General features: G+C 41.7%; 1 protein-coding gene across 1 annotated transcript; it reads right to left on the minus strand.

The window, feature by feature from the left end:
* Positions 1-24,821, minus strand: ZDHHC7 (zinc finger DHHC-type palmitoyltransferase 7). Its single transcript, XM_054170056.1, has 8 exons — positions 24,649-24,821; positions 18,546-18,632; positions 14,272-14,594; positions 11,209-11,333; positions 5,599-5,695; positions 5,094-5,175; positions 3,755-3,885; positions 1-2,201 (listed from the first exon to the last, which is right to left on the minus strand). Exons 3-8 carry the CDS (start codon positions 14,575-14,577, stop codon positions 2,025-2,027), a joined length of 918 nt encoding a protein of 305 aa, XP_054026031.1. The 5' UTR covers positions 14,578-14,594; positions 18,546-18,632; positions 24,649-24,821; the 3' UTR covers positions 1-2,024.
* Between the last annotated feature and the right edge of the window lie 1,719 nt (positions 24,822-26,540).

A 26,540-nucleotide genomic window follows, 5' to 3' on the forward strand; every position in this document is an offset into this window, starting at 1 on the left:
ACATTAAAAAATTACAACATACCAAGGGTTTGAAAAGCCAAGTAAACCTGATTTCACACACGCACGCACTTGCTAAGTCACAGGGTTCAGCTGCTTGAAGTGGTTTCTTCTGGTTCTCATCAGGATAGCTTATTAAACGATTTACACATTAAGAGCCTCATGACAAAGCCAGACACATTTCCCCCCTTCCCCCTCCCCCCATTATCTTTAAGATGTGCAACTGAATATGCAAAGATTCTTGTAGAGCTTCCCTATTTCCCCTCAGTTACATGAGATGTAGTTTTGTTCACCTGACTGTAAAGCCGTTGGATGTGTCCATCTAGAACTTCTCCAGTATCACACATCACTCCCCCCAAGCAAAATGAGCGTATTACAAGAGTATTGCACAGTTTTGTTCGCAGGGCCATAGGTGATAGATGGACCCCTTAGTAATTTCACCCACCCACTGGTAGAAAACCTGATGAAGCTAGAATCCAGGTGTCACAAACAGTTACAAAGAAATGGAGAAGCGGGTTGCCGAGAAAAAGGAACTACAGCTTCTGTAGTACGTAAACTTCGTAATGCAAGGTTCTTCAGCACATTGAACTGCTTGAGGTGGGACAGAGCATCAGTGCTACTGGTGAAGCAAAAGCAAGAACAGGACAATTTTAAGGCAAGTCCCAAAACAGGGAGCTATTTACTTTCTAGGCACGATTTCAAGCTATGTATCAAGGCTCCTGCTTTATCATTTATATTGTCAGCAATTTATAGATTAACCATAATACAAAAAATAGTCTAAACGTCATTTTTAAAGAATCCACTTGGAGCTGAATTTCATTACTTACAGCTTGTATTTCATTACTTGCAGATTTATAAACATTTCTTAGCAGTACTGTTGTTTGTCAGGCCCACATAAAGCAGTTCTAGATCTATATTGCTCTCATTTCTGTATAGTCATTTTAGTTGGAAAATGGTTGAGTTCAAAATAATCCTTTCTATTGTAGATCTACATTTAAGCTCTGTTGTACCTGAGGATGAGGCAATCTCCCTCATCCCGCTCACACCTTTGTTAGGAGATCATGAAGTTAATAGCCTTCCTTCTATGAAAAGTCTGTACAATAAAAAAGGGGCAGAGCAAGACCTTACAAAGACAATGGTTTTCAGTCAATTAACTCCAACCTGTTGTTACATTCATTTTAATCTCACACAGGAGGATACAATCACTGGTCCCACTCATCCCTGCACAGAGGCCTAGATATGTTCCTCAAACCGATATACTTCAGCGTAAGAACTGGAGATCTGTATCGGAGAGCAGAATGTGGGCTGCAGCCATCACCTAAAAGTGTTGTTTACTTAAGATTTAGAACTTACCTAAATGCCATGAGATTAATACTGCCAGAGATGAGACATGCTTTTGTGAGCCTGGGAAGACATTTGGCAGGGGTATAACAGTGCCTCTGATGTATTATGCTGTTGTGTGCACCAGTCCTTTGAATCACTTGCATATGAGGAATGTGTGCCTGAAGTGGGACACAGGAGTACAGCTCTGTTTATTAGGACAAGCTGAAATAGAAATTAAAATGGAACAAACCACTATTCCCTGAAAACTAGATTTAGAAGGCTAGGTCTCATTTGAGATCAACTTTCACCATACTGCTCCTCCTTATGATTGACAACTGCACCTAAGTGTATAAAAAACCAAAACAAACCAACCCACACAGGTAATTCCCCAAAACATTTATCAAATAAAAGGGGTTTAACAAAAATGGGTAATCTCATAAAATAAATTACAGTAGCATGACAACATTTGGCTTCTTCAGTGTGACCACGTGCTTGTCCTTTGCAATCTTGCTGTAAAGACCATTGCAGACCCAGTCTGTGTCTCTGAAAGTTAATGAGATGTCTGTGACGATAAACGTATAAAACTCTGCTTGCTACAAGCAAACGTCTGGTCTCAGTTCCACCTGGTCACAGATCATATGTAGACAGCCTTCTCTGGCCCCAAATAAATATTATATAGTATTCTTGCAAGTTCCAGCATAGACTCAAACAGAAAACTCAGGTCCTCCTTTCTTCCCTCTCAGCAGAAGTCGCCTGATTCGAAATCCTGCAAAAGGATTGATCCACAGGAGTGAAGGCTGACCCCCAAAAACAGACTTCATTCCTTCCCAGCGTAGTCTCCTCTCCCATGTTGGCTTTTCACTCTTCAGTCTTTCGATCTCCTGTAGAAACAGGCATGCAGGGACATTGAGAAGTCTGAATTATAGTCAAGTCTAACAGCAGTTAGAAGACTGATAGCTGTTTTACATTATTTCATGTATGGCCAGGGAGCTGAGTAGTTTCTTACTGTTCTTTACTTTCTAAGGAAGAATTCATTGGTTGGACTTGATGATCCATGATTTGACTTGGTGATCTTAAAGGCCTTTTTCAAGCACAATGATTCTATCATTCTAAGAATGGCTAATTTAGCCCTGTGGGTACAGAGCAGAAGACTCAGAACATAAAATATCTACAAGAAGGTCTCTTCCTCTTCACCCACTCAAACTAAAGGACAAAATGAGCAGGTGAGCTGATGTGATAGTAAAGGATCTACAGGCAATAACCTACATTAGAAGTTGTTTACTCAGTTAATGAAACAACTAGACAATAAGGCTTCCAGGAAGGCTCTTGTGCTGCAATTACTGAAGCATTGTTTTGATGCCCATTTTTCATACTTCCCACTAATGAAGGCTGGACATTTACCAACTGTATTTCACAGTTACTCTAGAACACAGAAGTACACTGTCAAAGAGTCTCACACAGAAAATTCCAAACAATCACAAGCTGCAAATTCCTTGTTTCCAGTCAACTATCCATCACAAAACATGCTCATAAAATCACAGAATAGAATCACAGAATTGTTTTGTTTGGAAGAGACCTTTAAGATCATTAAGTCCAATTCAACCAGCACTACCAGGTCACCACTAAACCATGTCCCTCAGCACCACATGTCCATAGCTTTTCAGTCCCTCCAGGGATAGGGACTTCATCACTGTCCTGGGCAGCCTGGGACAGGGCTTGAAAACCTATGTGAGGAAGAAGCTCCACTCCTGGAACAACTCAAGGTTGTTTCCCCTTGTTCTATTGATTGTTCCTTGGAAGACCAGACTAACTCCTACCTGGCTCCAACTTCCTTTTAGGGAGCTAGAGAGAGCCAGAAGGTCTCCCCACAGGCTCCTTTTTCCCAGGCTGAACCACCTTAGTTCCCTCAGCTCGAAAGACCTGAGCTCTACACCCTTCACCAGATTTGTTGCTCTTTGGACATCACCTCAGTGTCTTTCTTGGAGTGAGAGGAAATCAAAGTTTAACACTGCAGATCGAAGGGTAAGATCCAAACTGTGGTTACACTCTAATCCAAGCATAGCAAAGTAGAGAACAGTGTGAAGTGTTGATGCAAGACAGCTAGTTTAAGTGTGAACCTGAGAGAAGCAGACATTTCTCATCACACATATCAGGAGTTCGTGACAGTTGAGAAGTCAAAGCCCAACCTGAAGCCAGAAGCTGTGCAATCTTAGGTGAAAACCTAATCATAAAATTCATGTCAGAAAAGCAAATAATGCAAGAATTTCTGTTAAAAAGCAACCCCCACAAAGTATTTCAATACAACTGTAGGTAAGAAAAACTAAGGGCTCTGTCAGATTTGGGGGTTTTCTCCACAATAAGAGCCTCCCCTCATGCAAAATAAACACATCCTCCTAGAGTAATCATTAGAGTGCAGAAAAGCAGAGGTCTTTACCGTTTCATCGTTGCATATTGAGTGGATTTGGGTGCCAAACATGACTGCGGTGAAAGTGAGAAACAGAAAACCCTCAAGGCACAAGAAGATCATCAGGATCACAGTTACAGGTGGGGAGAAGTCACTGCATTCTGTGAAAACCATACATGTAAATAAATTCATACAACTGATATGTTCAAACTGAGACATCCTCTCTGCAATGAACAGCAACAGAGAGGCAAATATCTGACGCTTAAGATTCCACAATTAACACAAAACTTCTCACTTCCAGCACTGCAGCAGCTTAATTTGCTGCCCAAGGAAATAAAGAACTTTAAGGAAGTAACCCTTTTGGCTTCCTACAAAGCACATGGTACTGCATTACAGCAATCCTGCCGCAGTATTTCAGGGGTATCAGATAAATCATTGCACAGGAGACAATTTAAGTACTCAGAACTGCACAAATATGAAGGTGAGAGCAGGCTGATGTTTCATGCATGACAGTGTAAAAACCACCACCACTGTCAGCTCTGACTTGCTAGTTAATCCAGCTGTTCCATTTTGCTGTGGTTGCTTTATCATGGTGTTTTTTTTTCTCTTCCCGATTTATCACGCAAATTAATCAGGTTCTAACTTCCACTTGCAGCCAGAGCTCTGAAAATCCTTTCATCAACTAACTAACAAAACTACAGTTAAACACAGAAGAAATGAGATAGTATACAGGAAGCAGAATTTTTCAAGTGAAAAAAGGACTAAAATCCTGTCCTTCTAATGGAATATGCATCAAAAACAGGTCACATGAATTCCCCTGTTGCTTCAGGTACCAGGAATAACATATGATCAACCATCTTCTGTCAAAACTAAGATCAGAATAAGCTCTAGCACATTGGAACACTAAGAAATGCAAGTCAGAGGCCTAAACAAACAACTGGGGCAGTTCAGGATGTTTCTTTTTGACAGGAGCCCCACAGCTGGCTCTAGTAACAGAATGAGTGAGAAATTAGTTTAAGTTTCAGCAGTTGTTCACAGAATTGTGATGGGACACACAAAGCCCAGCTGGCAGCTTCAGGTAATATAGTGCAGAGGTGGTTGAAGACCAGCTGTTTCCTTCCTATTACTGAGGTGGGTAAAATTTTACTATGTGGAAAGGGAGTGAAAATGCCCTTGACAACCACAGCTCTTACAGCAAAAGACTAAAGGAAAGGGAAGAGAGAGATGGGTAAACAGATAGAAAATATTTTCAGAACCTCACTTTAAAAAGATTGAAGTCCTGTAATAGTGGGACCAAAATAGTTAGGATGTTACAATTTTGCCTCAGTATCTGCTGGATTATGACAAAGAAAGTTAGGTATTTGCTTACCAGTCCACTGCCCTCGGACACAGGAGAAAAACTGAAACCCACACAGTACGAGCGCATGAGCTGAAATTAGGGCTATGTACATCTGGAAATAAGAAAGAGTGCTTACTTTTGACTGCTGCCAGGTAGTAAAGCAGGCATTCCTTTCAGACATTTCCCATTTCAGCTTAATTCAATGCAATGATGTAAAAACAAACTCTAATTAAGCTCAAATCTAAACCCGTGGGCAACAATGGAAGCTGCAGGATTAGCTCACAGTGCCGTTTCACTAATTGTTACTATCTACAACGCAGCGAAATTAAGATAGCTTGAAATAACAGCACTTTACAAGATTAAAATGAGCATGAATTAGAAATACCTTCCTGCTTGGAGAATACCCTGCAGAGAAGGGAAATAAACCAAACACCACAAAACAACTCAAGCCATTACTCAGTACTAAGCACAACCAGAATGGCTACAACGGAGGCAGATTCATAGTGAGACCAAGCTGCTGCTGCTGTTCACTTACCGTAAACAGAACAAAAAATCTCTGATTCTTCTCCCCCACACAATTATTCACCCAGGGGCAGTGGTGATCCATCTTTCGAATGCATCGTTTGCAAATGCTGAAGGAAAAAGAAAAGAGAGTTCTGTTGAGAAACAGCACTTGGTGTTTGGATGCAGAAACAGAAACAGGGGTAACCACTGGTCATGCGGCGAGGCGCTGAAATCTTTCCCGACAAATTACAAACAGTGATTTGATTTGCATTTCTTTAAGGAAACTGTTTGCTGACTTACAACTCAGCTGCTGGCTGTTGCAAAACTGTGTGCATAACATACTCTTCATAAAAGGAAAGTAGCATTATCACAGAATCACAGAATGTCAGAGATGGGAAGGGACCTGCAGAGGTCATCAAGTCCGACCCCTGTCAGAGCAGGATCACCTAGGGTAGGGCACACACGAACACATCCAGGTGGGTTTGGAATCTCTCCAGAGAAGGAGACTTCACCACCTCACTGGGAAGCCCACTCCAGAGCTACATCACCCTCACAGTGAAGAAGCTTCTCCTCATGCCAAGGTGCAACTTCTATGTTCCAGCTTGTATCTTTGTGCTATGACTGGGTTACCACTGAAAAGACAGTGGCAACTTTGTCTTCACATCCACCCTTCAGATATTTAGACATTAACAAGGTCTCCTCTCAGCCTTCTCCTCTCAAGACTGAACAGCCCCAGGTCTCTCAGTCTTTCTTCATAGGAGAGATGTTTGACTTCCCCAATCATCCTTACAGATCTCTGTTGGGACTCTCTCCAGCAGATCCCTATCCCTGTCCCTCTTGAATGTGCTCTTATGTTGTCATACTGATTTGGTACACCAAGAAGAAACTACAGCCATTAACTCTTCACACCATTCCTCATGCAAGCCACTCAAAACATACTCAATACACTCAGTAACATGAGAAACAATGTACATCCAAGCATCTGAAATCACTGACTTGTTTTAGACACTTGTGGCATTGAATGAGCAAAGCTTCACTTCTTTCTAGATTCAGTATGTAAAAAATCCCTTCCCTTCTGGAGAAGCTATTTTTAGACAAAGTAATTACATCACATTTACAGACTTTCAAGTTGCAAATTTGATTTCTGAATCAAAAGAAAAATAGAAGTCCACATTTTCGAGACAGAAATTGTCACTGTTGAGGTTTCAACTGGTCATACAATTCTAAAAGGATGCAATCAAAGCTAAAGAACAGCTTACAAGGTCACATTTCAACATAAACAAAAATATTGGAACTGTAAGCAGCACAAATTCTTTGCCTGCTTGTCAAGGAGTACTTAAACACTACTGTTTGTTTTTTTTTCCTAGTTCTGCAACTAATTGCTTAGTTTCTGCCCAGGTTTGAGCCAAGGTTATTTCCAGAAAGAAAAGTCAAATATCTCAATAACTCCATTTTACATCTGCTATAGCATCAGAGGGTTCACTCCTCTTATATTCAGGTCCCTCTGCAGGCAAACATGAACATTTATGCATGAGAAACAAATGACTCCCAGCGTGTGTTGAAGTTCTTCCATAAATCAATAGTTTAAATAATGCTGATATTTCATTTTCCTCGCTTTGTACTTCAGACAGCCACACACTCCAAGAGTCACAGATCTTCCTGCAGAACAGCCAAATATTAACCAATTTCATTTCAGACACAAAATTGCAGGCACTGTTATTAAAAATCCTTTGGTTTAAGGCAGGCTTATTTGTGTATGGCATCTATGGGTGCTCTGGTGACAAGCCATGAAGCAAAGCTAAATTATTGTCACTAGAGTGAAGGAGGAGTGTGTGTGCAGGGGAAAAAAACCAACGCTCCAAGGCATAAAATAATTTCTCAGTCATCACATATGCATGATTACAAGGCAATTCAGCAAGAGGAAGAACACACTCCTGTGCAGCTTCTATGAAAGAATGACAAGTCTCCCCACTGCTTATCTGAATCTCCCTTTGCCCTGAGCTATCACAACCCAGCCCCTACTATCACAACCCAGCCCCTACATTCCCACTGCCTCTTGCTTTATGGACATTAAAGATGATTCATCCTCCAATGCAAATCACTCTTTAAACAGAGCCAGTTACATATGAAAACCCCAGCACCACAACTAAACACTGAAACCATTCTCTGGGGAAGAACCAGGTATGGTTCAAGAGAAGGCATTAAAAAAGCTCTCCAACAGACTCATTTCACAGTCTGCTGCCTCTTAAGTTCAGCCTTTAGGTAATTTCCCAAATCTGTGAAAGGTGAGCTAACTCCAGTTACCATAACCATGCAAGTTTCCTAATGTAACAAAGAATATTTACTCTCACTCTAAAGAGAATATTACTGTGAGTTGCTGAGTAAAATCATATCCAGACTCAATCAAGCCCAGCACTGGAGAACGTGAGGTGGGTAGGACTCCTATTTGCTCATTCAGTATTTCTCACAAGCCCACGCAGAGCTCTTCAAGACATCAGATGTCTGGAACCTTGCCTTCATTTCTAATCTCTCCCCACAATTCACCAAACACTTCCAGCCAGCAAACTCACAGCAATGCTTAAAGCAGTGGTTCTGCCTTCTTCCTACTCCTGTCACTTGTATTGCAGTCCTTCCTCTGTCCAAGCTCAGATGTTTGTGTGGCAAGAATGTGGGGAAGTCAATCCATTAGCTGCAACCTGGGTCATTTCACTCTGCATGAACACTCACTGAAGAGGAAGGAGCAATATGGTAGTGAGAACAAGCAGCTCTGGACAAGGCAAAGTCTTCTGTAGCTTAGCAGTGGTGCTGAATGCACTCAGGCAACTGCAGGTGCAATTACCTTTTGAATGCCAAAGATAACATTCAGAAAGACACAGCTAATGGCTTAAGAGAAACTGGTCTGGATAACAGAAATTCATAAACATCTCAGTGGTTTCATTATGACTAATAGTTTTCCCCCACACAAATGCAGACACCCAGAATAGGCTAGAGATAAGGACAGCTCTGCTCCCTCAGTGGAAATGAAAGAGCATTCACACAGGATAAGCCTCTTCCTTAGACTGAAAATATTAACTGCTTAGTAAATTCTCAGTTTATTTTTAGCTGTAAATAGAAGTTTTTTGTTCTCTTCCTCATCACTGAAGTGTATTATGAAATCATTTTTCTTCCTCAGAAGAATTTCTGCTGCAGTGTTGCACAACAATTTTTGTAACTACATCGTAAGAGTCTCTTCTGTTAATAATTTACTACTCCAAACATGCACTGTGGCTTTGAGTGTTAAGTACTTCCCAACAAGAACCAACTTCAATTTCCATTTTCACGTCCCTTCTATCACAAATTGCCTCTGTGACTACTGAGACTAGACCATCCTTTTGATGTCCTTGGAATGGGTTTGTAAACCAATCAAAAGTTGGCAGTATAATCAAAGAAACCTTTCTTTTAGTGCTAAATCTATGGCAAAGAATCAGATCCTGGAGGCTGGTTTCCAGCCCATGTACCTGTCTGTGCAGTATGCATTCAAGACACTGCAAAACAGTTCTTTGTTTTATTAAACAGTAACTACTAGTAGTACATAAAGTATGAGTAATAGAATCAAAGACAATTAAAACAGATATCCAGCTGCTGAGAAGCACATAACAGTGGGCTCACAAAAGGGAAACACACACACATTGACTTTCAGATGTTCTGTGAAGCCATGGTGCAAGCACCAAAATTCATCCTTTGTCCTTGTGTGGAACATCTCACAGCACATTTTACCAAGGCATAAAAAGTAAAGCAATTCACAAGACATGTGAAGGTAGATCCCTGTACCAGTGGTTAGGGGGAAAAAAAAAAGCCAAACTATAAAAGCACTGCAGATTCCCTTCACTGCAGACACTAGCCATTCTTGCTCTGCTTTAATGATGTTACTCAAATTCTTGCTTTAAACAATGTATTAATTTGCTGACATTCTTCTCCCACAAAGAATTGACTTCCCAATCAGCATCACCTTAATTGGGACCAGAGGTTTCTGGAACACCTAAGGTGAGAGTGCCTGCTGAGGGTGATGGCCCAGATGCAGCCAAGGGATTCTGCAGGGCTGGTCTGAAAGCTATAAAGTTGTTAGGTCCAGGACTAACAGGTAAGCACTGCCCACACAGAGCTGTGCAGCTGCATGGAATAGCCCAGCTCTTCTGCTCATATGCAAAGTTCAGCATAAGATGTCTTCATTAGTGCTACTTCCCAACTCATAAATCCCATCAAGACTGAAAATGTGGTTAACACTTTACAAAGATACCTGCAGAGTCTCTGTAGGAAGCAGCCTAAATCTGTGATGAGAAAATTAGCAAGATCAACAGAGGCTCTCAGGTGTCCCTGTACATTCCACGAACACGCTGCCAGGACATCTGAACAGACTGCACAAAGCTCATTTGGATCCCCAGAGATGAACAGCTTATGTTCTGCTGCAGGAAAGCAGCTGCCCTGCTTCCAGCCCCAGGCCACTGTGCAATCAGGAGAGCTTGTGTTCATCTAAAACTCCACCGAAGCTACTAAGGCCAGCCAGAATCGACTCATTGCACATGAAGACAGGCTTGGTATCTGCATCCACACAAAAGCTAACCCACAACACAGATAAATTCACTGAAGATAATTCCATACTTGACTCTTTATGCATGAAACTTCTCCCTTCACACTCCAGATACAAAAACCCACTCACATCTGAGAGAAGAACAAGGCCTCAGTGCCAAGGCTGAGTATTTACAATGGAAATAGCTCCTCAGCCATAACTTTCACACAGATAAGTGACACACACCAAGACATTTAATTTAGAAACCACAAATTCACAGAAGAAGTTGAGAGTCCTGACAAGACTTCACTGTTCTTTTGATGGGCACTAGCTCACAGACTTAAATTTCATATACCACACAATTCAATACACATCACTCCTCACACCTAGAGAGAGCCACCAGAAACATTTACATATTTATGTAAGTCTCAATTATGCAGGCATATCTATTTTCAGCTCTCACACAATACACTTTACAAATGCATATCCACAGTGCCTGAAAACTCAAAAGACTGAGAATTAATGAAGAATGGATGCATTTACTATCCCTTCCATAGCGTGCTTAGTTCACATTAGCATCACTTCTGTCCTCATTATAATGAATCTTCATTAGGCAGAAGTGCATTTAACCAATTATACACACAGCTTTGGGAAAATCATCTGCCAATTCACATCTAACTTCAAATGACACACTACAAGAAGACACAAATTCAAGTGACAATTTCAAAGTAATCTGTATTTTCTTAATTTAAGACTGCAGGAGTCATTTCTTAAATCAGCTTCCATCAGAAATGTCCTTGGGATTCATTGCTTTACCTTACATGGACACAACAATTAGAATGCTGCACAGGAAAAACATATTTAAGACACCACAGCATGATTATGTTTAAAATGTTTTGAGTCTCTGCTTCTTTCCCATCTTCCACGTTCACGTTCATTTTTGGCCACGATATATCTGTAAGATACCCTGCAATGCCTGAATTTGCAAGTTCACTGCATATAAAAAAAAAAAATCATTGAGTTAAAAACACATAAATATCACAAGCATTATTCCAAGACTCAATACATAACTGATTGAAGAGCACCGTGGCCTACCTGCAATGGTGTGCACGTTCAGGCTTGATACTACAGCACTTTGGACATTTGTAGATCACTTCTCCTGGTTTCAGCTGTAAATTATCCATATATTCTTTAGTGGCATTTCCTTTGGGTACAGCCCCCTGAAATCATTTCAATTAAAGGAGAGAAAGCTTCTTAAATGGTAGGAGAGCATTTAAAAACACATTTTATAGGCTTCACACCAGTAATAACTGCTGAAATGAATTCACTTATTCACAGCTAGTCCACCATAAGCCAGAATCCTTTCCAAATGAATAAATTACCTCTGCTTGACCTCAAACTCAGCTTCATTTCAGCACCACTCATCTCTGGCCAAATATTAGCATAATTCTGATAGATTCTACCATCACCAGCATACATAAAAGTGATCTTTACACTGCAGTTACAAGCACTACAGGTACAACTGAGTAACTGAGAAGTTACTCTAAACAAGCACTACTTAAAGCAGCATATGACTGTGATGTTTGATTATTAGCCCAAGCCATCTTCAAAATCAGCAACAACTACTTGAATTCTTTTATTTCAGCCCTCTGAATTCAAGATTTAGCCACCTATACTTAACCTTTTAGCTTGGACACCACCAGCATGAACCCTCACCGGCTTCTTTATCCCACATCTAGTATGCTCTGCTGCCTTCTGCTACTGTGAAAGGTTGGGTGGCTGCATGGTAAATGGTTGAAGGAACTGATCCACAACTGAAAATAACCCATCAGGAAAAGAAATTATATTTTAGTGATTAGTTCTCTGAGCTATTCACCACAGAGCTGCATTAGTGACTGTTTCAACACGACACAGAAGATGATAAATGGAGAGGAATATTAGACAGGAGTGCCTCTTCCAGTAACAATATTAATCTAGAGCCTCATGAGAGTAGAATTCAGATCTGTGACAAGAAAATAATGGGCAGTGCCACTGTTACCTTGGTTATTTATAAAGCTAAAGGCTTCTCAGTGGCAGGAAGTGATTGTGAAAGGAACTGGGAAGTGAAAAGAAAGTGCAATGGTCTTTCTGAACCAACTCCTCCTGCTAGCACTTAACTCCACACAGGGATAACCCTCTTCAGGTTGTACAAAATCTTTTGCAACATTCTGCAATGATTTCTCATTCTAAAGAAGTTCACTGGCAACATCAGCCCTTTACACAGACACCTTAAGGAAGCTTTTGGGACAGGATTGAGAAACCAGTAGGCACTTCAGATTCAATTGCAAAACACCTCTCTACTTAAGCATCAAGTTTTTGTTGCCTGCGGCCTGGAATAACAATCCTGTGCTTGTATTGCCCCAGACATAGCCCAAGCTGTGCCCCAGATGGACTCTTTGGCTAAGTGGTGCTTCAGACCTGAGCCAGCTGGCCTTTGGAGAGGCACAAACCAAAAAGTGTTTCTTAAACACTCTTATGTTTTATTCCTGAAGTGGTTTCTGCAATAAAAAAAATGTTCTCACTGAAGTTAATACTTGGGTGTAAACATGGCAAATTATCTCAGAGAGAGCTGCACAAAGTACAAATTTACCTCATTCCAGGTACATTTATGCTTAAACACATCTCACATTCACCTATCACCAAGGCTGATAAATTCAGCCCATGCTTTTAACATTGTGCTGCTAAAAACATGCTGTATTTCAAAAACATCATTCACAGTCTCTGACAGCCAGCAACTCCTTTCAATGAAAACCCTATTTTTATAGTTATGAGTAAATTTGATTCACATATGTTTTGAGGCAGTTTATTCCTTCCCCCCCCACTTCAATCTTCATTTCTATTACACAGTTATGTCTTCCATTCTGGGAGTCAGCAGGAAAGGAGTGGAGGAAAAACAGTAGTGAATCATCTCAATTGTTATCATGTTCTATCCCTAAAGAACCACACAGGTCTAAAAAACCACAGTTTTACCAGGCTGTATTTTTAACCAATCTATCTTTAAATCATTAACTTTTGGAGCTGTCAGAGCTTGTAGAAGTCATAACATTTCATCAGTGGGTGTGGGCTCAGAAGTAAATCAAAGACCTGGAAAACCATTAACTACAACACCCTGCTGGCTTTCTGAACACTTCCATGATTCTGTGTCACTGTCTCAAAAACCCAGAGGAAATAGATGTTTCTCCTCTCACCTCTCTCTCCCCAGATTTATTTCCCCAAAAGAATGATAGATTTTAGTACAAAATAAACAATTTCATCTCCTGAGCTCTTGAAAAGTCCTAAGAAATGAGTACTTACTCTGTGTAGGTTCAACTTAAATCCCCCTTCCCAAAGACTCCAAACACCTGAACAAAATAATGCACGATTCACGCAGTTCTTTCCTTATACCACTATGTGACTGAGGTTTTTCCTTGTGTCTAACTCATTCATGTGCCACAAAGGGAAGATAAATTTCAAATGATAAGACAGGATGTAGCTAAAACTTCTCATGAAGTTTTGAAAATATATCTGACACCCCCCCAACCCCCCCCAAAACAACAACTAAGGACAGAAAAGACTAACACTTTATGAGTTTATTACTAATGAAGTTTATTAACCTGGGTTAATATTCTCCAAATATACTCATGAGCCCATCTCTCCCTTATAAATGAATTTTTTACTGCCTGCTCCTCAAGTCAAAAATGATTTATGGTTTCATTAACAGAACAATAGGAAAAGTACAGGTATCATCTCTTGCCTGCAGTGCCACAGGCTGGGGTCAGAGTGGCTGGAGAGTGGCCAGACAGAATGGGACCTGGGGTACTGGCTGATAGTAGGCTGAACATCAGCCAGCAGTGTGCCTAGGTGGCCAAGAAAGCCAATGGCATCCTGGCCTGTATCAGGAATACTGTGGCTAGCAGGAGCTGGGAGCTCTTTCTGCCCCTGTACTCAGCACTGGTTAGGCCACACCTTGAGTCCTGTGTCCAGTTCTGGGCCCCTCAGTTTAGGAAAGATGTTGACTTGCTGGAATCTAGTACTACTTTCTCCTAGCAGTAGAAGGCTGATACCACATCTCCAAGGTTCTCTGTAGATGATGAGCTACAGGAGTAAAAACCCAAGGTCAAGGAAGGATTGCATACTTACTGGATCAGTTAACATGGTTCTCAGATGTGATGACAAAGCTAGCACAGCCAAGCAGTTAAAGAGAACGCCGTTGATCACAGAGTACCAAAAGTCTTTGGAAGGCAGCAACATGACAAAAGTCACTACAAAGTCTGCATAGACAACCAGAAGCCATGTCATGATAGCACAGACCATCCCACAGCCATCTCGGATGAACCAAACCCTCTCTGCCATGTCAGCCTCTGAGGAAGAGGAATCGTAGCTGTCATTTTCAGCAAGAAGCGGGTGGTGCTCGACATCACGGAATCTGTGCCCTGATGACTGCATGGTTTTCTGGCCTTGCCCTGCAGGAAGCACAGATACCATTATTATGCATGAGGAAACTCAAAATGCAGATGGCTCTCTCTTCTTATTTCTGTAAAATGAAAAATTGATTACTGAGACTTCTTTTTTTCCCAACACCTGAACAAGTCTATGCCTACACAAACACAAATTATTTCTGTCATCAAGAAACAGTCACCTACAAAGTTGCCTCCACAATTTTGTAATCCTTTTACTGAGTTCTGCAATTCTTTTTTATTAATCATTGTATTGGGCTTGTGTGGCAGAGTGTTGGTAGTAGCAGGGCTACGGGGGAGGCTTCTGCTAGAAGTTTCCCCCGCATCCAACAGAGTTAATGCCAACCAGTTCCAAGACAGACCTGTCACTGCCCAAGGCTGAGGCCATCAGCAATGGTGGCAGCACCTCTGAGATAACATATTTAAGAAAGGAGGAAAAAAACCCTGTGGAACTGCAGCTGGAAAGAGGATGTGAGAGAAACAACTCCGCAGAGACCAAGGTCAGTGAATAAGAAGCAGGAGGTGCTCCAGGCAGTGGAGATTCCCCTGCAGCCTGTGGTGAAGACCATGGTGAGGCAGGTTCTACCTCTGCAACTCTTGGAGGCCCACGGTGGAGCAGATACCCACGTGCAACCCATGGAGGGCCCAACATCAGAGTACATGGATGCCCAAAAGAGGCTGTGACCCTGTGGGAAACCCATGCTGAAGCAGATTCCTGGCAAGGCCCCAGGGAGAGCTGGGAGGTCCTGCTGGCAGGCCCTGGCACACTGTGGGGAACTCATATTGGAGCACTCTGTTCCTGAAGGACTGCACACTGGGGTTGGAAGGGACCTCTGGAGATCATCTAGTCCAACTCCCCTGCTAACACAGGTACACCTAGATCAGGTTGCACAGCAATCTATCCAGGTGGGTTTTTAAAGTCTCCACAGAAGAAGACTCTACCCCATGGATGGAATCTGCTGGAGTAGTTCAAGAAGGAATGTTGCCCATGGGAAGGACTCACACTAGAGAAGTTAATGGAGGACCATCCCCATGGGAGGCACCCCACACTGGAGCAGGGAAAAGTATAACAAGCCCTCCCCCTGAGAAGGAAGGAGCAGCAAGGATGATGTGTGATGAACTGACTGCAGCATTCATTTCCCATCCCCCTGTGTTGCTTTGGTGGGACAAAGTAGAGAATTTGAGAGTAAAATTAAGGCCAGGGACAAGAAAGTGTTTTAACACACAGGGGTTATTTCTCATTATTCTACCCTGACTTGATTGGCAGTAAATTAATTTTCCCCATGCTGAGTCTGTTTAGCCCATGACAGTAATTGGTGAGTGATCTCTCGCTGCCCTTATCTTGACCCACAAGCCTTTTGTTATATTTTCACTCCCAGCTAGCTTAGGAAGGTAGTGATAGAGCAGATTTAGTGGGCATCTGGCATCCAGCCAGGGTCACCCCATCACAATCATGCAACTTCAAGGCCTGAGAAACGGACTTTAGAAGTTTCATTTCCCTCTTGCTGTGCACATAAACCATTCTTCCCCTTCGGTTAAAAATGCAACCTCTCTCCCTTATCCCAAACTACATGAAATTACAGCTCCTGTCTGCCAGAAAACAGCAAGTCAGACCTCTGACTTTTCATACTGCTCCAGCATCCCAGTGATGAGCAAAAGTTAAAACCAAAATGGAAAGAAAGTTTTGCTCTGGCATATTGTTCACAGCATAAAAACACAGCAAGTTAGAAAGCAGCTAAAATTGGTTGACAAAAGGGCTATTGTGTTGAAAAACCCACAAACCTGTTACAAAAGCATATTGGATAACTTACAAAATGGTCCCAAATCGACCAAACTTAAGGGAAACAAATGGTAGTGGTTATATGAGCATGGCAATGGTTTACAAGAGTCAGCTTTTCAAAGAACACATTAATTAATTGAATTTCATCAAAACTCTTTTAGGGCTTTGTTGCTGATCCAACATGGAACAAAAACAAGCTTTGAAACCTTAATAGCTTTCATGAACACAGAATTCTTTTCCAGACATCTCTAAGCAAAGATACAGAATGGGACAACTGAAGTGCTAGCAACAAACAAGAGAGAAATGAAAGCTTAAGCATTATGCATTGGGGACAGCCAGCTACTTTAAGAGTATACAGTGTTCTGAAATTCATATTGATTCATGCTATCAAAGGCCATGCCTGAGAGAAACTTGAAAGCATTTCTATTGATTGGTGACAGCCACCTAAGAAGTCTCTTTTTTCCCCCCTTATTAATGCTAGCCTTATATACAAACTATGGCCCTTCGATTTACATCCCAAGAACCCTGAATATAGAATCCCTTTGTTAGTCTGAAATGGTCAAAGTGGCCATTACCAGGTAGAAAGACTCATCCTGGCATAGTTTTTGTATTTCTAAACTCTAAAAAACTCTCTGCCCTATCTACCAGGAAGCAGATAAATATTTTCTGCCCAGTTAATCTTTCTGATCCTTAAACCATAATGCCAGAATGAGGCAGAAATAATCCAAGAGACTAGAACTGAAAGCAAGCACATGCAGATTGCAGTGTAGAGATCCCAGAGCAACACTGAAAATAGCCAAGATACTCCTGGGATGCAGTTCAGCGTGGGCTACATTCTATGGCTGCAAAACACAACTGAAATACAGCTCTGGTACTTGGATCTAGCCAATAACAATGCAATATTACAATTCCTAGTAGTCCCACTGCTTTTTCTGTCTACATGTTGGGTTTGTTTCTAACAAAGAAGTCCTCTCTCTTACCAGAATGCAGCTACTAAGGCACGGTAAAGGTAGTCACATACAAGAAAAATACCTCAGAAAAGAATAAACTTCACCTCCCTTAAAATCAATTCCAGCTTAACTTAACCTAGAAAAAGCCTCTCTTCAGTCTCTAAGTTATCCTAATCTTTCCATATGTTTACAGTTAAAATTACAATCTATGCCAATCAATTTCATCAGCACATCAGGACACCCAACAAACCACTCCTTGTCATCAAGACTTGTCAAAGAAAATTCCAGTTTCATGAAGCCTGCATAAGCAGCAACTGGAATATGAAGATAATGAGGCAAATATGCAATTATTTTATCCAAAATAAGCAGATGAAGCTTCTAAGACATATTATTGTCTCTTTTTGTTCTCTTTCAAAAAACACCCACCAAAGAGTCCATACAGTAAGCGTTAAACTAAGTCTTGAAGTATATGAAGAGCTGACAGGCAGAGTTATCACACACAAAAAACACCTCACAAAACGCTCTCAAGAGCCAAACTTCTAAAGAAATCAGTGTCAGCACTACAGAAACAGGCAAATGCAGTGCACCCACATGTCAGTACTTTGATGAAGCTTTTTTCACTGGCAAATTCTGGTTCTGTAAGCTCAGATTTAGGCTAAATTCAACCAAATTCACAATGCCGAAGTACCAGCTTTTTCCATCCTACTTTAAGTATTCTCTCCCCGCTCCTCCCCCCCCACACACCATGTTATCTTTTCAAGCAATTTGGAATTTTTTTAAAAACAAGATGCCTTTTCTTTTCTCCCCACCAAAACACTGTTTAGAAATCCCACTCCTTCAAGGCCTCCTGCTGCACAGAAATTTTGAAGTGCCTGAGAGGAATCAATGAATCAAAACCAATCCCCCTATTCTGGAACTTCCTACAGAATACAAATTAGGAATTCCTCCCAGCTAAGGTGCAATATACTTCAACAGCAATACACAATTATTCTTCAATCACAGCAAGTTTTCAGTTGCTCAAATCAACAAGTTAGCTTAAATAAAAATAGACAGCAAGACTCTTGGCAAAAAAAATAAATAAGTATTTGTGCATTTGAGATCAATTGTGCAAGAAACTCCTTTGAGATACAAATGAAGTGTCATAAAATTACTGTTTTAGTTTTGTTTAAGTGCATTTAAGAAAAGAAAGAAATTTCTTAGGGCAACAGAACGAAAAACAACACTTACCTCACAAATGTTTTGTATGTTATTCTGACATCATGTCCGTCCTTTGGGCTATCCCCGGGCTATTCACATAGTCATATCTGATGTAATCTGGAAAGACATCAACGAGCCGATTAGTAAAAGCCCTCTTGACTCATCAAGAAAATAGTGTTAATGGTAAATGATATCCATAGACAGTAGTACTTTGAAATACACTGAATGTACTTCAGCAAACAGGCTTCTGTCCAAGAGGAAAAAAACTTTTAGATTAAGCTAGCAAAGGACAAACTAAAAAAAATCACTCTATGAACAGTGTTTCAAGGAACATTTTATCTGTCTTGCTAACCGCTTGAGATGAGTTGTTATTCAGAGTTTAGCACTACAAACTAATGTATCCGAAGACCTACTTCTTTTTGCTGTTTGCCACTCCTCTATGACTAAGAAATATGCAAAAATGTGGGAAAAAAGATGACTAAGAGCATGAAAAAAATAATCCATCTTACTTGACTGTCTTCATATCTTACAGCGAAATTTTTGGTAGCAGGTTATTAATAACACACTTGCCACCATTTTTATAACTGTAAGATAAGGTAGGAAAAAAATGGTTTAACTCTAATTATTTAGACCAAGCTATGGCTAATTTCTGATACAGCAGGTACTCATTACAGAATCTGCAAAGAAAAGAAAATGGCCCACAACTATGCCAAAGAGAATATATACACAGAACATTCTCATTGCTAGAATTCCTCCATATAGGTAAATAATTACCATGCAACTTAAGATTATGAAATACAAGCTTAAGCTGTTCTAACAGTGCTTCATTTGACAATACAAATGTTCCAAGTTCTTGAATCACATTCCTTCCTTTTCACAAGGTCAAAATACTCAAATCCAACACACTGTGCAAAGTGAGCATCAGTAGATTTAGAAGTGTAGATGGTTTCTTTGTTCCTAATGAAAGAATAGGAGGAGGAATTTATTTTACTGAGAAAACCAGGTATTTCAAAGCCTGAAAATGTTAGCAGCTAGCTTCTGGAAATCACCACATGGCATTTGGAGCAGGACTACAGCACCGAACCTTGAGTTAGATTTCTATTTGGGGAAGGGAACAGAAGAGGTGTGGGCCTGAGTTTCTGACTAGAAAAGTTAGCGATCGCACACATGCTGCACAGAAAGTGTTGCTGCTTTTGGTGTCTGGAAAACTGAGGTGGTACCCCTGCTCTGCACAATATTGATTGCCCTTCTGCTCCCTCACCCAGTCCTTCTGCTGCAAACTATAATGTCTGGCAATTAAATCCCCAATTTTCTTGCTTTGTTTTATGTAGTACAGGATAAAATTACTAGCTTGGAGTAGGTATTTCGACTCTGTGTGTGATTAAAGTTGGCTAATGAAGCACTTTCAACTATTTCTTCAATTACCTTATTTACTAGTATTTAAACCAAGTTTTGACATGGAAGCTTCATTCTATTTGTTGGAAGGTTAAATTATTTTGAGATTACTGTAAAGCTTTTGATATTTAATAGCTACAGAAAATACAAAGCCACTTACTTGTAAAAGAAAGCCTCTAAAACTAGCTTGTTACAAAAAACCTCCCAAATACAGCACTACTGATGGTGTTCTTGAGTTCACATTTTCTAGTGTTCCTGGGGAATTAGATCAGTGCAGACTTCCCCTGAGAATAAGAAGCCTCTTATCTTACATAAACACATTCATATATTCAATTGCAAGCCTAAAAGGTAATGTGAGTTCTTATTATGCAGATATAACTGCATGAAGCCACTGATTGCTTTCTGTTTTGCTTTGCTAATAGCTTTTATACTTTTGTTAAACAAGTTTTCACAATATTGTGAAACCCACAATCATTAAGTTGTCATTGGCATGGCATGTCGTGGAAGCTAAGTAGAAACACACAAGGAGATACGTTGAGTGTTATCAGTTAATTTGCAATGTCACCCACCCGCTCTCTGAGTGGAGGCTGACAAGCAATAGAAGAAGACATGCAAAGCTTCTGCAGGTGAGACATTAAAGTCAGAGTAATCATTTCAAGTTGCTAACAGAGAATTCATCGGCAAGACAGGGGCACAATTTGTTCAGTCAGCTCCCTAATCCTAAATGCAATTCTGTGCAAAATTGCAGAGTTTATTGTAGCCTCATCAGTTACTGGTTTAGGTGGAAGTGCCACCACAGTTTAGCTGTGCGAGAATAATAGATTTAGTCATTCTCATGTGCTCTCTCCCTCCCCTGCTCTTCCTGCATGTTGTTCTCCTCTCCAGCTGCCTACACTACTACCCCCCATCTTGGTTTCCTTCAAGGGGAAGAGGATCAGTGCTTGAACAACAGCATTTAGACTTTATAAAAAGCTAAGCATCCCCACTGAGATGCCCGCAGCTTTCCTCTAGACGATTCATTTATTTGCTTCAATGCTTGTCCTAACCTAATTTACATTGAGTCCTTGCTGGGTTATGTGCTTAAAGCACAAACCTCCAGTCAAATGACACTTCAATCTCTAACATGCCAAGCAGTAGTTTTTAATTTGACCTTTAAAAATCTTGATCTATCACTGGAAGATAACACTAAATTATTCAATGCTTCATGCAAAATGTCATCTGTTTGCAAAGGTGATTATATCAAACCTAATCCAATGCAGTTCCACACTTAGGTGTTATCAGAAATTCTCAGGTTGAGAATGTCTCATTAACTCGCAGCACACTGTTGATGAAGCAGTGTTCCAACATGCAGATACATTATTGGAACAAAAGACCCAAACAATGGAGATACCACATTACAAAGTCATGATAACTTATAAAATGACTGTGTCTAAGATGTTTGTAGTTTTACAATGCAGCAAAAGAAAATCCACTGCAACAGCAAATCTCCCTTTCTCTGAGTTTACTGGAAGAAGGCTACCAAGGGTATTAAGAAGATGATTGATACCATACAACTAATTGCATCATGAGGCCTTTGCACTATCAATTAACTTTAAAAAAGGCACTTCAGGGTTAAGCACAGTCCTCTCCCTGCTACTTTTTTCAGGAAAAGAAAAGGAAAAACATTGTTGTAAGAAAACAGGCATATAGGCAATCATTCATATAGAGGCTATGAAAGCCTGCATCTTTTGGTTGCTTTTCCTTTCAAGCTACGTACCAGACAGTTCCTAAGATTCCTCACATTTCAGTTACAACACAAGAAAGATTAATGCCTTTATTTCAAAACTTCTCATTGCATTCTGGTAAATCCATAGTTGTAAGGACACCAAGAGATACCACACCGCAGACTAATAATCCTGCTGTGCTTACACACGAAGGATTTAAATCCTACCTGAAAAGCACAGCACTGGTGGCAAGTCAAAATTACAGAGCTGCAGTCTCACTAAAAGGTTACAGTGTAAATATTAACTTCAACAACTGCAAAAATTTTAATCAAACCTGATGGGCACAACTACTACTGCAGCCAATTCCATGGGCAATTTGGATCATTCACTGCTGACAGATAAACATCCCTCAGATACTGTCTAGATATAACCATGCTAATTTAGGTAAATAACCTACTTTTTATGACAGATACATGCAATCCACGCTACAAAGCCATTTAGTAAGTAAACTTTGGCTCGATTCAACGTCTCAGTGACTGATCTAGCAAACAAATAAGACCACTCCAATGACCACCTCACCCAGTAAGTGCACAGAAAACCCTTCAGCTCAGCCCCAGCAGAAGTCAAGCCCTGTACAAGAAGTACTCTGCCAGAGCTTCAAGTTGACCTTTTTCGGCAACCATAACTGTAGAGTAGGAACTACTCAGAAGAACCAGACCATCAACACCACCACCAATTTAGCCCTGACAGACTCCAGTTCTGCAATCTGTAATTCCAAAGATATGGTGAATTTCAAGGATCTGGGACACATGTAACAGTGCACACAACTCTGGAAGAAAGCAGCTGAAATGGCTCGTGATGGCAAACCATGATACAACCCCAAAATGTTATTAACTTATCCCCAAATGCATCCCCTACCCTCAGCAAGGCAGCTCATCATCTTTCCAAATCCTTGCTACTTTTATTCCAACTTATATATTTTGTACCACATTTCTCTCATTAATTTCCTGTTTATGCCTTGTAGCCATTTTTGTACTCTCCTTTACTGCAGACATAGATATTTTTACTTGTTTCCACTGTAAAATGTCAATATGATGCTGTTTGTGTGTAAACACCTGGCAACACACTCAACAGACAGTTTTGAGTAAGTACATACACAGCCAAGTTTCAAGCTATTATCTCATTACACAGTAAGTGCCAGGCCATAGAAAAACACTGGAATTGTTAATGGAAAGTACACTCTGAGGTGTTTCATAGCAGATTTATTCCCCCCACAGATGTGAAGTCAAAGAAAATATATTTTATGAGACTTTGGTGCCCCAAAATTGAAACACTTTCTAATACACAAAGAGTTCACTGAGCTACAACAGCAAGGACAGCACACTTCTGGGTTAAAGAGCAACCTGACTTGACAGAAGGGCATGTACACAACCTATAGCTGGGCTTTGTATGTTACTTCTTTTGGAACAGAGCCCCAGAATCAAATCCAATTAAGCTAAATGCTTAAATCAGTATCAGTTTTGTTATGTGGAAATCAAAAGCTTTGCTACTTTACCAACAGCAACTGGATGAATCACAGTTATTGTCATTTCTGCATTTATCAAGATACACTGCATCCTCACACTCAGTTAAGGACAGCTTGGGTATCACATTTACTGATTGGACTGTGGTCTCAGGTTGGCAAGAACATTTTTCTGTCAGTTATTAAACTCATATTCACATCCTTCCTGGTTCCAGAACACAAGCTAGATCAAAGATCTATCATATCTTTCATAGATCAAAGGTGAACTATCTTCACCAGGAATTGTCAACATCAATTAAAGGAGTGTTAGAGCTTTTGTTTCAATGGTTCCTTGTATCAGACATGTATAAAGCCTCATACTACTTCAACATTCTTTGTCTTCAGTCTATCAGCTGCTGCAGGATTCTGTCAATTTACTTTCCTTAAAAGTTCTATGTTTCCACAAAAGGCCCAAAAAAGAAATCCATCAGATATACATGATACAAATTATACCATGTCAGAGGAAAACGAAGTTTTGAAGAGATGAGAAATATTACCAATTTCCTTTAGCCACAAAGAGCTTTAAGCTATTTAACTTTAATCTACAACCAGTAAAATTTTACATCAGTTTCATCTACTAATGAAGCAGCCCCAGCTCTGTTTTATCTGTACATTTTCAAAGTCAGAGAGCATCCACTTCAAACGATCTAATTTAAGTCTGCTAATGTGAACTGCCACAGTGACTTCAACCTAATTATGTCTTTGGCAAAACGAACAGTTATGTGCCTCTAATTCAGCATCCTGATACCATTATACAACTACATAGTAGCACAGAAAATAGCCAATGATTTCCCAATCCTTTCCCCCCCCCCCCCCCCAGCACAGATCACATTCGTGCCGCGCTGTACGAAGCTACCCTCTCATTTTCCAAAGTGTGCACTATGCGCATTCCCACTCCCTGTTAAGTGCTGCTCTTCCCTTCTGGAAGTAAGGAAACCCAGCACCGCATCAATCAGCAGAACCCCCTTGAGCAAGTGCGGGGACATGACTGAAAAGCGTGGTGCGGCAAATGGTTGCTGTCCCTCCCCTGTCCGCTTCCCACGGTGGCAGCTGGGACTCTACAACACATGCCGTGCTGGGACACAGGGATACTTCCATGTTTCCATGGCTGCTGACAGATAGTCATTGTTATTATTTTTTTAAATAACCCGGTAAGAGGCAGGAGCACCACCAAGACTTAGGAACATCCCACTAAGCACTGATACCCTACATCGGCAAGGGTGGAGGCTGCAGGGGCGCCCAGACCTCAGCCCGACCTGCCCCAGAGGGGAAGGGTATCTCCGCTAATCGTCCCCGCTCGTCCTTCGCCAGGACTTCACCGGGACACCACGCTCCTTCCCCGCGGGGACAGGCCTCTGCGAAACACAAGGAAAAACAACGGCGGCCGGGCCCGGGCAACCGGCGGCGAGCATCCTGAGAGGAACCGTCTAGGTGAAGGGAAGGTAACCCGGAGAGGGAAGGGAAGTGGATTTACCTCAGCGGCGGCGGCCCCGCTGCCCTCAGAGCTGCGGCTGACGCCGTGCTGGCGGCGCGCTGGGGCGAGCCGGGGCCGAGCCCCTGCCGCTGAACTGTCGCCGCCGCCACCGTGCCCGTCGCCGGGCGCTCCGCAGAGCCGAGGACTCCCGGAAGCGGGAAGGGCAGCGCCGCAGGAGGCGGAAGCCGGGCAGCGCCGCACTGCGCAGACGCGGCGGCGGGCGGGGCCGGCCCCCGGAAGCGCTGCGCAGGCGCTCACGAAGGGAGCGGAGCCCAACCGGCTGTCCGCATGCGCGCACCGAGCGGGACGTCCTTGGCAGGGGCTGCCGGGCTGGGGGAAGGCCCCTGGCGGGTACCGAGTAACGTGGGGCCCGCTGACAGGGCAGCCTCTGCCCCGCACCTCGGCTGTTAACCATGGGGCCCAGCCCGAAATCATGCTACAGCTTCCCCAGGGAGGGCTGCCACCCAAAGCACAGTCCTGCTCCCATCCCTTCGTCTCCAGCAATATTGCAATCCAGTGGCAGCGCATCAACCAACTTCCGAAAGAAATGAACACAAATCCAGTGGACTTTTCCTCAGTTGTTCCATGAAGGGCTTTTGCTTTATGTCTGCACACAGTTCATGATGATAGTTCATGGTGGTCCCTCATTATTTCAGGGAGTCTCACAAGGGTGATTTTGCATCCAAGTCAAGAGCCTGTTCTGTGGGCATTTACTATATTAGTTTATCCAAGCTAGGCTTCAACAATCACAGTTAGACAAATTTTATATGGAAATACTACTGCATGATACTCAGAATATTCCATGGTGCATTAGGAAAAAAATAAACCCAGCAGCTTTAAAAATAAGATGCAAAACAGCAAACCTTGCAGTGTGTGAGCTGAGGATACATTTAGAACATGCAAAGATCACAATGCTGAAAAATATCCACCAGAAACTCAAGACAGCTCGGGGCACACTTCTGCATCTTGTTTGTAACTTGTAGCATGAACACCATCTAGTGGGACATGGGCAGCAAGTGCATATGGGGTTGTGTGTGCTGGGAAGTACAATAGCAGACAGCTGCCCACATAGCTATGTATGATTCCACTTTTGCCTTTTCCACCCTCTTTTTACTCTGCTGAAACATGAGGGGCTTCAGGAAAGCTTGGCTTTGTGGGTAGCCTGTTTCCCAACAGCTGCTCTCACATACTAAAATAGTTTGTCGATGGCAATACCTCTGCTATTCAAATGAATCTATGGAAACACAGACTCAAGTCCAACCATCAGCCCAACACCACCATGCCAACTAAACCATGTCCTGAAGTGGCGTGCCTATGCATATTTTGAACACCTCTGGGGACGGCAACTCCACCACCTCCCTGGGCAGCCTGTTCCAATGCCTGACCACTCTGTCAGTATGGGATTTTCCCCTAACATCCAATCTAAACCTCCCCTGGTGCAACTTGAGGCCACTTCCTCTTGTCCAATTGCTAGTTACTTGAGAGAAGAGACCAACACCCACATCATTAGAACCTCCTCTCATGTAGTTGTAGAAAGCAGTAAGGTCTCCCCTCAGCATCCTCTTCTCCAGACTAAATAATCCCAGCTCCCTCCACCAGTCTCCATAAAACTTGTTCTCCAGACCCTCCACCAGCTTCCTTGCCTTTCTCTGGACCCACTCCAGCAACTCAAATGTCTTTCTTGTAGTGAGTGGCCCAAAACTGGAGAGAGTATTCGAGGTGCAGCCTCACCAGTGCCAAGTGCATCTACAGACAACAAATCCAAAGAGCTGATCGTATGCTAAATTTCCTTCTCCCTTCATGTTTTCCTTTAATGTAAGTCTTATGTCATTTATCCATAAATAAAAACAAAGTGAAAAAAAGCTTTTTTTCTTGGGGATAAATTCCTGGGG

The sequence above is a fragment of the Dryobates pubescens genome, chromosome 19 (genome assembly GCF_014839835.1).
Source record: "Dryobates pubescens isolate bDryPub1 chromosome 19, bDryPub1.pri, whole genome shotgun sequence".
NCBI classification, from domain to species: Eukaryota; Metazoa; Chordata; class Aves; order Piciformes; family Picidae; genus Dryobates; species Dryobates pubescens.